The sequence below is a fragment of the Acartia tonsa genome, chromosome 10 (genome assembly GCF_053477335.1).
Source record: "Acartia tonsa isolate MP-2025a chromosome 10, ASM5347733v1, whole genome shotgun sequence".
NCBI classification, from domain to species: domain Eukaryota; kingdom Metazoa; phylum Arthropoda; class Copepoda; order Calanoida; family Acartiidae; genus Acartia; species Acartia tonsa.
In genome coordinates, this window is record NC_137269.1 from 33,641,865 (window position 1) to 33,655,546 (window position 13,682).

The window sequence follows — 13,682 nt, forward strand, 5'->3', positions numbered from 1 at the left end:
TTATTGAGCCACGGTGCGAGTTATTTGACTACATACCTGGGGTGTATTTATGTTGATGTGAAATATCTTGGAAGATTTTGGAAAGGTACTGAGCTGACACTCGTATATACCACCATCATCTTCCCGCACTTTCTCTATCTAAAAAAAGGAGGATTATATCCATTTGTGGAATGGTTTGTAAAACGACATAATCAGGGATAAGGGATAGGAAACCTGGCCATAAATTAGGTCTCGACCTGGTTTTAAAGGGATCATGCAACTTTTACCATTTGCCTAATTTAATGACCTTACTGGCGGACGGCTCATATTGGCTACCGCTCTAAACCAATAGTGTTCTGTGATTTGGGCTTGTTTTGTATCAACCAATCACCAATTGGCGGAAATTTTAGAAGCAGACAATTCTAGAAAAAATAATGATTTGTCTGCTACGAAAAAATAAATATAAATGGTGTTAGATCACATTAGTTTAATTATTAAATCTGCTTAGAGTTAAACATTAAAAAAGGGCCATATAGAAAAAACAAAAATAACGGGATTATTTTTTTGGAAAGAAGGTAGCTACGAATTTTCATTTGGTAGTTTATAAATTAGATGTTGTATTTTGAATTTTAAAAATTTAATTTGGAATTGATACAACACCTTAACCCTAATTTTTGTACAATACAACACAGTACAGATATATCATTACATTATAGTATTAAGAACTTGATAGAATGTTACCCAAGTGCATATTTATTTATTTATTTTGAATTTTAATTAGCAATGAAATTTTCAAATAAAATTTTTACTCATTAATAAAAATGCAAATAATACAAACTAAAATCTGTCTGAGGGAAACCCAGCGATAGCTTTCTGGACAGTACAAATTACCAAAGTAAAAGATAAAAAAATTTTGGGAGAGAAAAAACTTCATTTTAACAAAAGCCATTAATATATAGGTTTATAAAAAGTTATGTTTTTTACTTTAAACTAGCTACCTGAATTTGATTCTATACTTTATCTACACACACACCCACACAGCTTTTTCATTAGCGTTTAGGACAAACCACTGCGCCATCCCAAAACTGGTTTATTAGGCCTAGGCTTGAAATAGGCCTGAAATAATATTTTCCTACGTTTCCCATCCCTCATCCCTGGACATAATGTACACAAAATCCTGATATGAAAGTAAGAGGATGTATGTCTCTCTGTGTGTCTTAATTAAAGGATCTAACAAGCCAATATAGCTTTCCAATTGAAGGTCAACTCTCCCTCTCCTTCCCTCAAATGCTCCAAGAAGCCCTAAGGAAGTAAAGCCGCTAGTTAATATAACCAAGAGTCCAATTTAAGGTCGAAACTTATCTATTAAAAAATAAGACTGTTATATTCCAAAATAAATTACCTATTTTGTATAACTTTCAATTTTTTCTTTTTATATAAGCTATATTTTTATCCTCCCTGAAGCAAAAAATACCCTATGTTCTAGTGGCGAATCTGATAGTATGATTTCATTTTAATTTAATGTGATGTTTTAATACTTTAGAATATTGAAAACATAAATTTTCGGATATATTTCCAATTTTTTCCCACCAAATATCCCCTTCTTACAAAAAAATAATAGATTTTACCAATCTAGATAAACAAAAATAGTTTAAAAACAAATTTTATCATCATTCACTCATAGAACAACTGAGATATTAAAGGATACGACAATGGACAATAATTTGATGTATACTAACATACGCCCTGTATATTAAAATAATGATTAATCAACCTAATTTGAAAGAAGCTTCATAAAATTGTTACTAATATAAAACAAATAGGGTAAGAGGGGTTCTTAGTAGTTAATTGACGCAAAAAGGGATTGTACCGAAAAATATTAATCTAATAGGCTCTGCTTTAGCAAATACTTAATAGAAATATTATTTCGGTTATTTGTAATAAAGTTTTCTTTTCTTTTGTTAAAAGAAGTTCAGCTACTCTACAACTATTTATGTAAGTTAGTAGTAACACTGTCAAAAACTTTCCTTTTGAATAACTTTATACAAACTACATTATAGGTTTATTCCCATAGATGATCAATCAAGTAAAATTATCCGTCTAACTTTACAAAGCTGACTTTTTTTATATTGTTCAATGGTCTTTCACACCAAAATGTGTAACTATTTTACGAATGAATTTGTTGGACAGTTCCTACATTGTATCCCTATTGGCATTATTAATGAATCAGTCATCTATACTTTGTAAATTTATTGATTGCATTCTGATCACAGCTTGTGTTAAAATAAAAAGTAGCTTATTTATTATGATTTTTCCTTCTCTATACGTCTACTTTTTGTTGCTGGTTGTTGTTGCTGCGCTTATAATGGAAAACAATTGTTCTTGTTTTGGATTCAATCAGATAGTTCTAAGAAGTTTAAACAAAGAGAAGGAAAAAATGTAAAATAATCGTATCTAATGCAGAAATAAAGAGATGCAGACAATCACAGAAAAATTGACAACATCACTTTTTTTAAAAACCTGCTGATCAACAAACAATTAGTATTTTCATGCTAGTATTTTGTTTTTGGTTAGGTTAAGTATGGGCCTAGGGAACCCTACCAGGTTTGATTCCTGCATGTTAGAGCTTCTTGTTTGGCTGATATTAAATTATATGTTTTTACCCTAAGGAGAGTAGTTTACACCTCCCCCACCCCAACCTCCCTTTAAAGTATATATTTAATTAGGGAGAGTAGAAAAACTCTACCCTTATAATGATAAAGATCTTTTTATCATCTTCAAGAAGAAAAAACTAATTTATCTAGCTGTTTGCAAGATCTTATTTGAACAAATAACAGACAGAGATACATTCCATATAAGGATTGAACTTTACTTTGAAAACTAATCCATTAACAACACTTTTTTCGTGTATTTTTTTTGTAAAGTTCTGTGTTAGCGTTTAGTCAAATCTGCTTATTAAGTCAAACTGTTCCCAAATTTGTCAATTTCAGTTATATGCATTTGGTCAAAATTAAGAACAGTTTGACTTAATAATAATTTAACTAAAATCTAAAATACGAGAAAAATATTTACATTTTAATCGCCCTTTATCCCTGTAATATTAAAAGTTACTATTTCACCAAGTTTAGTTAAAAACAGGAAACTGATAAATGCCTGTTTAGGGGAATTCCATAAATTTAGTTTTAAATATAAATAGAAGAAAGTAAAAAGAAAAATTGAAGATATTATATTGAATGTTTGGAATCTTCTATATTAGGGTGGGTCCATTTCCCCCTTTTTTAGATTTTACTGTTATCAAAAGTTTCAAAAGTGACTTGGCTCTTATGGCTGCCGGCGCGCGGGGGGTATAAAAAGTGCCCACCCCCTTATAAAACCAAGAATTTAAATTCCTTCAAACACAGGCATGTTGCATATCAAAATGACCGCATTGAAATGCTGATTACGAATTACGAAACCGTTTTGAAACATATTGCTCCTAGTTTGAATAAGATCTTATTAAGTACCTAAAAACAGCTGATTTAGTTAAAATTGTTAATTTTGGTAGGTTATTTGAAAATCATTTCAGACTGAATCAATATTTCTCAAAACGGTTTTCAGATCTGTAATCAGTATTTCAATGCAGTCATTTCAAGTTTCACAGGGTTCTATATTGGCCCAATAACCCTTGCTAATGTCTACTAATGTGAAATTCCAAAATCGACCCACTCTATTCTATATAAGGATTGTGTCTGTCAGTCTGATCTTGAATGTATACCCTAATTATTAAGTATATTCTATGTATGCAAAATTTAATATTCTTGAATCCAGGGAAGGATGGGACAATCCTTATAATAAAGTGACAGGATGTCTATGTCTGTTTGTATCGAAGGATCTCGTTCATCACTGAACCGATATGGTTCTCCTTTACAGGGTAGCTTCTCACAGGTATTTTTTTGGTTCAAACTTTTCAACTAATAATTTTAATCTATTGTTAGGAAATTTTATTTGTTATTATTGTGTATGCACTTAATTTTCTAGTTCATTATCCTATCCTTGAAGATATCTGTAAGAAGACATTCTTTAATAAAAGGCATAATACAGTAGCTTTGCTACTAAAGACTTACCCTTAGGATCCAAAGATTTTCTGAGGTATAAGACCTTATCCTTTTGTCCAATATGAATCTGTCCTGAAAAGAATAAACATGGATTTCTGTATATTTATACATGAAATTCTGTATATTTTGTATAAAATTTATTGATTTTTTCCTAATAATTATATTTCAAAATAAATTTGAAAGAGCATCATTATTAAAAGCGAAGCTTTTCTATAATCAGGGTCGGTCCGTCCGTACGTGCGTAACGGATAGCTTTTATCGTTAATTTAGGCATGTTAGAATTGTCCTCTAGATTTCAAATTTTGCATGGTGATTCCTTTAGTAGTTAGGTACGATTTAGAAAGCGTAGAAACTTTATAATCATTACCAAAATGTCCGTACGTCCATTTTAAACATGTTGATTTTTTTTACTTTTACATCAACAAATTTTTATGTGATCTAATCATCCGATTGATCTGATTTTTGGTATACTGATTCCTGGGACAACAAAGTATAATGTAATAAGCGAAGTAACTCTATAATCAAGTCCTTAAAATGTAAGTTTGTCCATAAACATTATCCTGTATCAAGCAGTTTTTCAACAAATTTACTTACAATTTTGCTTTGACACTTATACATTTATATTCTGATTATTCAGTTCTGACATTATACAAGTGTTAATGTCCATTTGTCCTACCGTTTCAGTGCTTCGCTTTTATGGATGTTGTCATCCTTGTTTTCGTGTAATTCTGTAGATTTGAGTATTGGGTTGTAGTCAAATGCTGTTATTAAGCCAAACTGTTCCTAATTATGGACAATTTTCATATATATATGGTTATGATTAAGAACACTTTGACCTAATAAGAGCATTTGACTACAACCCAACACACAACTTTATGGAATTACATGAAAAAATGACCTTCTTTATTGGTGTTGTGACTTTTTTACTTGACACCCCTCTTTGGCTGTTTTACAGGGGTGTATCAGGGGGTATTGAACTAGGAGCATTGGGCGTTGTATCCACACCACTTATTTTGCATTGGTGTTCCCAGTGCAGGGGGGGGGGGGAATTAATCTCCATGAATACAAAACACTTCTGCACGCTGATAACAACTCTTTTTGCGTAAATGAGTTCGAAGGAAGGGAGTACGGACTGAAGAACGACATACATACCCTACTTATAAAGAAGTTGCACTACTAAGAAATATAATCATGTAAATCTAAAATCTTACCTTATTTACAGTTAGAATCTTTGAATCCCGGGTTCTCACCCAAGACACGAATCTGAAACAAAAAATTTAAAAGTGAAAAACCCGGTAAATTTCATCGACATTCGGACAATTTGTCAGTCATATTTTTTGTATATATTGGTAAGTTTCTTTTGTCTAAGGCTCAAAATTTTAATAACTACTAAACCTATTGAGTTCTCCTATTTAGGAAAGCTAATATGGTTTGAGGCTATTTTCTGTCCTCTTTCTTACCTCCAAGAAAACAGATCTCCTAGTTCCAGTCAATAGTCTTACACATAAGATAGAAAAAATGATCAATCCGTAAATTGTTATTAAAAAAACCATTCTATTTGTTATGTTGGTCTATTCTATCCAGTGTGTTTTTATTCTGAATTGTATTTAGTAACTAACTATAATCAATTAATAGATTTTTTTTATTGAACCAACTTGTTTATTAAATATTTGTTTCATTTATTGCAAATTTACAGCAAAAAATTGCATTTTGTTTAAACACAATTTTTGCAGTTGTAAAAATTATGTCATCCAGTTTGAAATTAAGTGTGACAAGGAATGAAAAGTACCATTTCCATATTTGAGTAAACACAAGGATAATTTTGTTCATAACTAGGTAAATGCAAATACTTAAAAAGAATTTGCAAAATTTTTGATCAATAGGCTGGATGATATATAAAAAATAAGTATATTATAATATACTAGCGGCTTCGCCCCTAGCCTCTAGGGGCTTTGCCCTAAGAGATGATAAAAAAAGTTACGGTGAAATTCGTAAAAAAATAAGAAGGACCAAGGAAATCTTCTACAAAAAAAAAAAAAAAATTGGGGGGGGGATTTTTTTGTTTTTGGGGGGTTAACAGATAACAGAAAACAGAGATCTTAAGCTTCAGACGGACGGACGGACGGACAGACATCAATCTACTTTGTATTATAGATATATATATTTTGTTGAAGGTATTGTCAATTAGCGTTGTATATAGAATAACCATTAATAGGATTGGGTAATTTAACCCACTTACTTTTGACATAAATTAAAATTTTTTTTTCAATGGCTTAACAGAGGTTTTCTAACAGAATAAAATATTTTTGGTGTTATTTTGAATTTAAATGAATCATGATTTGAGTTTTAAAATCCATTAACACACAAGGAAGATATTTACATAATTTATTTTGATGTATGGGCAGAAGGACGTACTAACATACACAAAATAAAAAGTAGCTGCGCTACCAAAAATATATTCTAGGTATGTGTCTTATCATTCTACAGAAAACTTGTTAATTTTTGCACTAGAGTGGCCATGTTTAGAAATTTTTGCGATGCACAGAAAAAAATGGCATGTTCATTGTTCATGACAGAGAATATTGCATTCCATAGCATCAATATAATAAGAATAGTACATTCCATCCCCGTAATTATGGAATAACAAGACAATGTGTAAAATTATACCCAAATAACTATTTTTTGTTATGAATCATTTTATATGGAGGGGGGGGGGGGGCAATCACATGGTAGATAAAGGTTTTTACAGTAAAGCTTAATAGGCGTTTTTCTTTTAGAAATTTTTGATTTCAATTAGAACAATCCCCTCTTCCAACATCAACCGATCAGGGGGGGGGGGGAGGGGGATTGGGCCTGACAAACCTAGTAATAATGTATAACTTTTTATCTCTGCGACGTAACAAAAATCGAAAAGTGAGAGGGGAGGTGGGAAAGGAAACCCCTAAAAAAGAGATGGATTTTTGTTACGTCACAAAGATAAAAAGTTAGACACTATTATAAGGTTCGGCCTGACTCTTAAGGGTTAAAATTAAAAATAACCTAATAACTAAAAGATATGAAATATTTTCCTCACTCGTAATCCTTTACATCACCAATCAACTCGACAATATACAAACCCTTGAAAAGAATGTTTCTAAACTTTATCATATAAAATATCTAGTAGTGGTCAAGCATTGATTTGGATATTCTACTTTGTTCATATTTTTGTAATGGAATTTAAGGCATTTTGATTGCATGTACCAGGAAATACCTTATAAGATTACAGCGCCTTTAAAATGTATTAGAAATTTAATTTTCTCTTAAATTTTATTATTTGATTAAAAAACTTTAAACATTGTTACATTAGACTTAGATATTTGATTGCAGCAATCAGTTTCTGCCTTCCCATAAACCATTCATTTAAAGATAAAATATGAAAAAAAATATTTATGATGTTCAATTCAGGTAATATTATGTTAAGAAAAGGTTTAAACAGCACTGTAGTGAAAACAGGACTAGACAGGTTATTGTTATGGTATCAGAAGAGCCAAAAACATATTTTTTTTCTCAAAAATCTTAATCAACTAGATTGTTTTATTTGTTCCTACATGTTATAAACAATTGACTTCTCAATATGTTCCTTTTTTTTCAATTTGGAAAATTTGAGTACCCTCCCCCTCTTCTCAACAGAAGTATGACTCTGGCTGCAGTGCTTGGCCCCTTGGCCTGCCTAGCCGCACTGCTCAGACAAGCCACAGCACTCAGCCCCCTAGACTGCCAAGCCACGGGCGCTTAGCCCCCTAGCCATAACCTAACCTAACCTAAATTATTGTTCTCTACTAGAGTCATAGATCTGTCAGGAGAAGGGGGGGGATCAAAAATTTTGAAATTGAAAAAATTGATTCTAGGAGGAAAACACTGACTTCCCTTATTCATAATAAAATCAACCGTGTTTTTAAAACAGAAACTTTACATGTAAAACTGTTTGAGCACACTGTAGCTAGAAGGTATTCAGAGCTTTGGTATTCATGTGCAGGGTGCAGTGTTATGAGAAATAACAGGAAATGCATTCACATATTTTGCACCAGAAGTACATCAAATATTTCCTCATCTTTCCAGATTTATTATTAACTACCATATTTTCAGTGATACCATATGGCTTTTTTTTACAAATTAAAATACTGAGAGGGCAAAATAAATTTATCAGTTCTGCTAATTCTAACAAGAATAGAAAGCCATTTTAAGATTATTTAGATAGCCCTGGTCCTTACACTTATAGTTGTCTGAAATTAAACAGACACAAATAGAAAGACACCAGGCCGTTATTTTGTTCTTGTAAATCTGATATATTTTTTCTCGTATTCATTCGAATCCGGTGGATAGGAACCAGTTCTCATCCATACGAAAAAACTATGTCTAGCATCATATTATATCCAGCTTTCTATGAATATAAAAATGTACAATTATAAAATTAAAACTAGTTTTTTAGCCCCAAGGTGCCGTTTATAATACGATGCGAGAAATAACTATGATGAATCCTATACAATTTCAAAAGGGATTTTCATACTGTTTTGGCAGTTAGAAACTAAAGATTTTTACAAGGCAAATTCAGGTTATGATGGTTGATCATTGATATGATTCCCTTGTAATATTATAATTAACATTACTTGTTTTGTGCAGCCCTACATACCCTCATCTTATTTTTCAATTTAAGTTTGTGAAAAACGGAAAATAATGTCTTTCTATAATAACAGCTGTCAATGTTTACTATATATTACTACTACGCGGATACGCCTCCTGAAGCCTCTAGGGGCACTTAAAGTAGGAGGGGGAAAAGTTGACTTCATCCCATTTTAAATTTGAGTTTTAAGAGTAAAAATATATTTTTTTGGGAGGAGGGGGGTGAAGATACCCTCCCAAAAAATAGTTTAAAACTTTCCAAGGGCCTATAAGAAGCTTCACTGTAAAGAAAAACAATATCAATTCAGGGGTTAGCGAGATCCTTCGGGACAGACAAAAAACGCTTACTACTTTATATAATAGGATATACTAAATATTGAATAAGATTTTGAAATCAAGACCAAATCTAATACAATCCTGCAAAAAAAGTTGAAAAGGGCCAACCTAATATGCAAACATTATTATTTATGTATGCATTGCTAACTTCACTTAAGTTACAAGTTTTCTAAATATACTCAATAAATAGGATACACACAGAAAAAGAAAGAGAGACACTAGGCAGGCAGGTAGGGGAAATAGGGCTGTGTATTACACTAGTCTCCAAAAATTTATAATAACATTTTCTTAATGGTTAGCTTAACAACTTTAAATGAATTATGATTGTTTTTTTTTCATTTAGTTGAGTGTCATAACGTTTCAACCACTAATTATAATCTACAGAAGGGTAGTTTTGTGTATCATCATTAAGGATTTACATAATTTTATCGGCCATTGTCTTATCCCTTTAGATCCCTAGATGTTAGAACAATGATGTTCTAATACAGCGCAGCAAAAACAAACAAACAACATTTTAAAATAACAAGGTTGATATTTTAAGGACATTTTTAAAGAGATGTCTTGCTTATTATATAATACTTTTTAATTTATTCCAAAAATGAGATAAATAGGATAATTATACCATATAATTTTTTTTTTGAAAAATTAAAGATAAATTTGTTTTAAATGGACGCACAATTATAGATTATAGAGTTGCTACTCTTTCTAAATTGTACATTACATGAATCATCATCAAGTTTGAATTAGACAGGACAATAATAACCTTAAATTAGGTGTATGGTTTATTGAGACTATGGTAGCCTTGCTGTAAGCAAGAACGATATCACCCAATAGCATCTAACCGTTTATGCATAACAAGACTTGTTTGTTAATTATAGCTTCGGCAGTTTCAATTAAATTAAAACCAAGAGTATCTGTCCCCAAAGTAGCACAGCAATTGACATTGAATTATAATATGTAATGGTAGTATTGAGTAAGCTAAAGGCATAAGCACCAGGCAGCTACTTGAAAAACTTATTTCAAGGTTTGATGGTGAGAAGAGGAAAGTTTAAATTATTTGATTCACATTTACATATACAGGATAAGCGTGGATATTTGCATAACTATGGATCAGGGACAAAATACAAATATAGTTCTTCTTATCTTGTTATATAAAGTAGTAAGGATTTTTGTCTATAGCGTATGAGCTCGATAACTACTGAACCAATTTCTCCATTTAAAGAAACTTTGCATTTGACCCGTGATGGTTTTAGGCTATTTTACGCTTTCCCTAATCCGTTTTATGCAGAGCTCCTAGATGCTAGGGGCATAGTAGCTAGTATTCTATAAAATATCTTATGTATGTATGTCTGAAAAATCTCATAAATGGCTTGTCTAAAAAAACCTTCTTTAATTTTTTCTTCTCGATTACATATCCTCTAACTCAAAGATACAGATAGATTGATAATTATTAGGGTGAGTCGATTTTGGACATTTTTTTTCTGAGGCCAAAGCGGGGATCTGCACTCAATTTATATAGATATAATACACCTCTGGATGATTTAAAATTTATCCTAAGTCTTAAAACCGCTGACGACCAGACATTTAATTGTATAGCTATTTGTAAATGGGAGTCAAAAATTTATTGAATCAGAACTATGACTTCATGGTGCTCCCTGGAAATGCCTTGAGGAGCTAAGTCAGAAACTTTTGTCCGTTTCAAAAAATCTCGTTCCTAGCCTGAGAAATTCTAAAAAACCTCTACAAATTGGACAATTCTCAATAAACCTTAAAAATTTTTGGTTTTTTAGTGATTTCTAAGACTAGGAACGAGATATTTTGAAACGGACAAAAGTTCCTGATTTAGCTCCTCAAGGCCTTTCCAGGGAGCACCATGAAGCCAATTTTTTTTGAATGTCGTCTTTGCATACTAATAAGTAATGAATTATATTTTTAAGTGGTCGTGTTCTAAAACTCAATTTTTTTAAATTCTTTTTCAGTCAGAAATGTTTTTAAGGTTAATTTTATCTGTTGCATATCCCCGCTTTGTCTAATTCCGATATGAACCCACCCTAATAATTATGTACTTATACATTACATGGCTCAAGGATTAAGTTCAACAAAAAACAATTATGGTCACTAAGTAGCGTAATAATAAAAATCTTTCTCGTATTCATTCGAATCCGGTGGATAGGAACCGGTTCTCATCCATACGAAAAAACTGGGGTGCTGCCACTTTTACCACTAGCAAAAGTACAGCCACTGTGTTTTTGACAAATATTGGGTGTGTTTTTGTCAATTTAGTTTTTAGCTGTATTTTTGGCAAGATTTTTTTATCCACTGTCAAAATTACACCTTTCCGCTGTCATAAACACAGTTTTACTGTCAAGTTCACACCCATGAAATTCAAGTATGCTGTCAAATTCACAGTTTTGATGACAAAAATACACCTACTTTTAAATTAATATTAATTATAAATATTTTTACTAAGTTGTTAAAACTTATAACTATTAATAATAGTTAAATCAATCTACTAATTGTTTGGAACAAAGCCATGTTTAAATGAAAGATTAAATAGGTGAACAACAGGATCTATAATACTAGTCATAATTTCTTTTAAAAGTTTAGTAGAAATATTGTCAGGTCCACAACTTAGTTTAGGTTTTAGTTTATTGAAAGTAGAAAAAATTATTTGAGGGGTGATTTTTTGAAAGACAAAATTTCCATTGACTGGAACCCCAAGGTAGTCATTAAAATCATTTTTGCAAAATGGAATTTCATCTGCTAGACTGGGACCAACATTAATAAAAAAAATTGTTAAAAACTTCACAAATATCTTGAAGGTTTCATAAGATCTGTTATCACCAGTAAAAAGATTTGGGATAGAATGCGTTTTTTAATTCTTGTTAATAAGTTGATTAATTGTAGACCAAGTTTTTTTCATGTTAGACGAAAATTCATTGAATTTAGAAAAATAGTACTCTTTTTTGGCTTTCCTAACTGCAGATTTATAAATATTATTTGCAATGACAAATTTTCTATTGCTATCAACGGTTTTATCCTTAAATTTCTTTTTTCTTTCTTAGGTTTAGTAAAGCTGGTGACATCCAGGGATTTTGGGGGATAACTCTTTTGTTGGATTTTAAAGTTTTAAAAGGGAAAATTTTTCAAAGTTTTCATTGATAACATTAGAAAAGTTTTCAAACGCACTCTCTGGATTACTTGAAATTAATTCTATATTATCATCAAAGCCCTATAATAACAGATAAGTTTAAATTTTACTGTTAAAAAGTGCCAATTTGGAAAATTAATTTTATGAACACAGTATTAGTGTCTGACTGATTATGACGTAACAAAAAAAAATTAGCCAATGAGAGGCCGTTATTGACCAATGGTAAAATTTATAGTGGCCTCTCATTGGCAAATTTTTTTTTGTTACGTCATAATCAGTCAGACCAATGGTAAAATTTATAGTGGCCTCTCATTGGCTAATTTTTTTTGTTACGTCATAATCAGTCAGACACTATTACTGTGTTCATTTTTCTATATGTAATAGATGTATTAAATATTATGGATAAAAAAGTAGGTATAAATTTAATAGATGTATATTTGTCAATATGTAGGTGTATAATTGACAAATTATAAATTTAATAGATGTATATTTGTCAATATGTAGGTGTATAATTGACAAATTATAAATTTAATAGATGTATTTTTGTCAATATGTAGGTGTATAATTGACAGCAAAACTGTGAATATGCCAGTGCAATAACTGTATTTTGTCATACCCCCTAAAAACGCAGGTGTGAATTTGACAGTAAAACTGTGTTTATGACAGCAAATCACTGTGTTTATGACAGTAATATCGCTGTTTTTTTGCTAGTGGTAAATCTGCCATGTACCCGAAAAAACTATGTCTAGCATCGTTTTATATCCAGTTTTCTACGAATATAGAAATGTACAATCATAGGATTAAAACTAGTTTTAATCTTATAATTGTACATTCTATATCCGCGGAAAGCCGTTTATAATACGATACGAGAAATAACTATTAAATTGCTTTTAAACTCATTACAGTGGCGTAGCACTTATTGTACTGTACTTATTGTTATCAAAATAAATAGGCTAAAATAGATTCTATTTCTTGTATGACAAACCTTGACAATTGACATTATTATTTAAATTATTATGAATACAATACATACAGGCGCTTCGCATTATCATGCTCAGTGAGGACTACCAGACAAAGGTCCTTATATCAGTTATCTGGTAGTTTTGTGGCAATATCACGTACTATATAAGGATCCAGGTCAAACGCAGGTGAACAAACGTCAGAGTGGACAAATACAGAAGTGTCTAAAATATTAAGTTAATAAAGTATTTGTATTGAGGTTAGGTTAGGTTAAGATATGAATATACAAATAAACCCCCCGCATTTCTTAGGAATTTAAAAACCTATAGGATGGGTTAAAATAGGTTAAGTGTCCGCTCCGACATATGTCACCTAATAGAGTATCCTTTACTAAAGAGTTTTTTTAGGTTTTAAAAGCTAGAAAATAAATACTTCTAATGACTAAATATATTGTAAATTCATCATTGAATATATGTTTAACACATCCTTATTGAATTTTAGAA

The 13,682-nt window shown here is 31.1% G+C and overlaps 1 protein-coding gene across 1 annotated transcript in view; it reads right to left on the bottom strand.

Moving 5' to 3' along the window:
• The window catches only part of LOC145330776 (protein amalgam-like), a 55,881-nt gene continuing 42,199 nt past the window's right edge, over positions 1-13,682 (bottom strand). Inside the window, exons 4-6 of the mRNA XM_080175442.1 lie at positions 5,285-5,336; positions 4,083-4,145; positions 1-138 (exon numbers count right to left, since the gene is read on the bottom strand). Of these exons, the coding sequence (XP_080031568.1) occupies positions 1-138; positions 4,083-4,145; positions 5,285-5,336 (253 nt within the window). The remainder of the gene's footprint in view (positions 139-4,082; positions 4,146-5,284; positions 5,337-13,682) is intronic.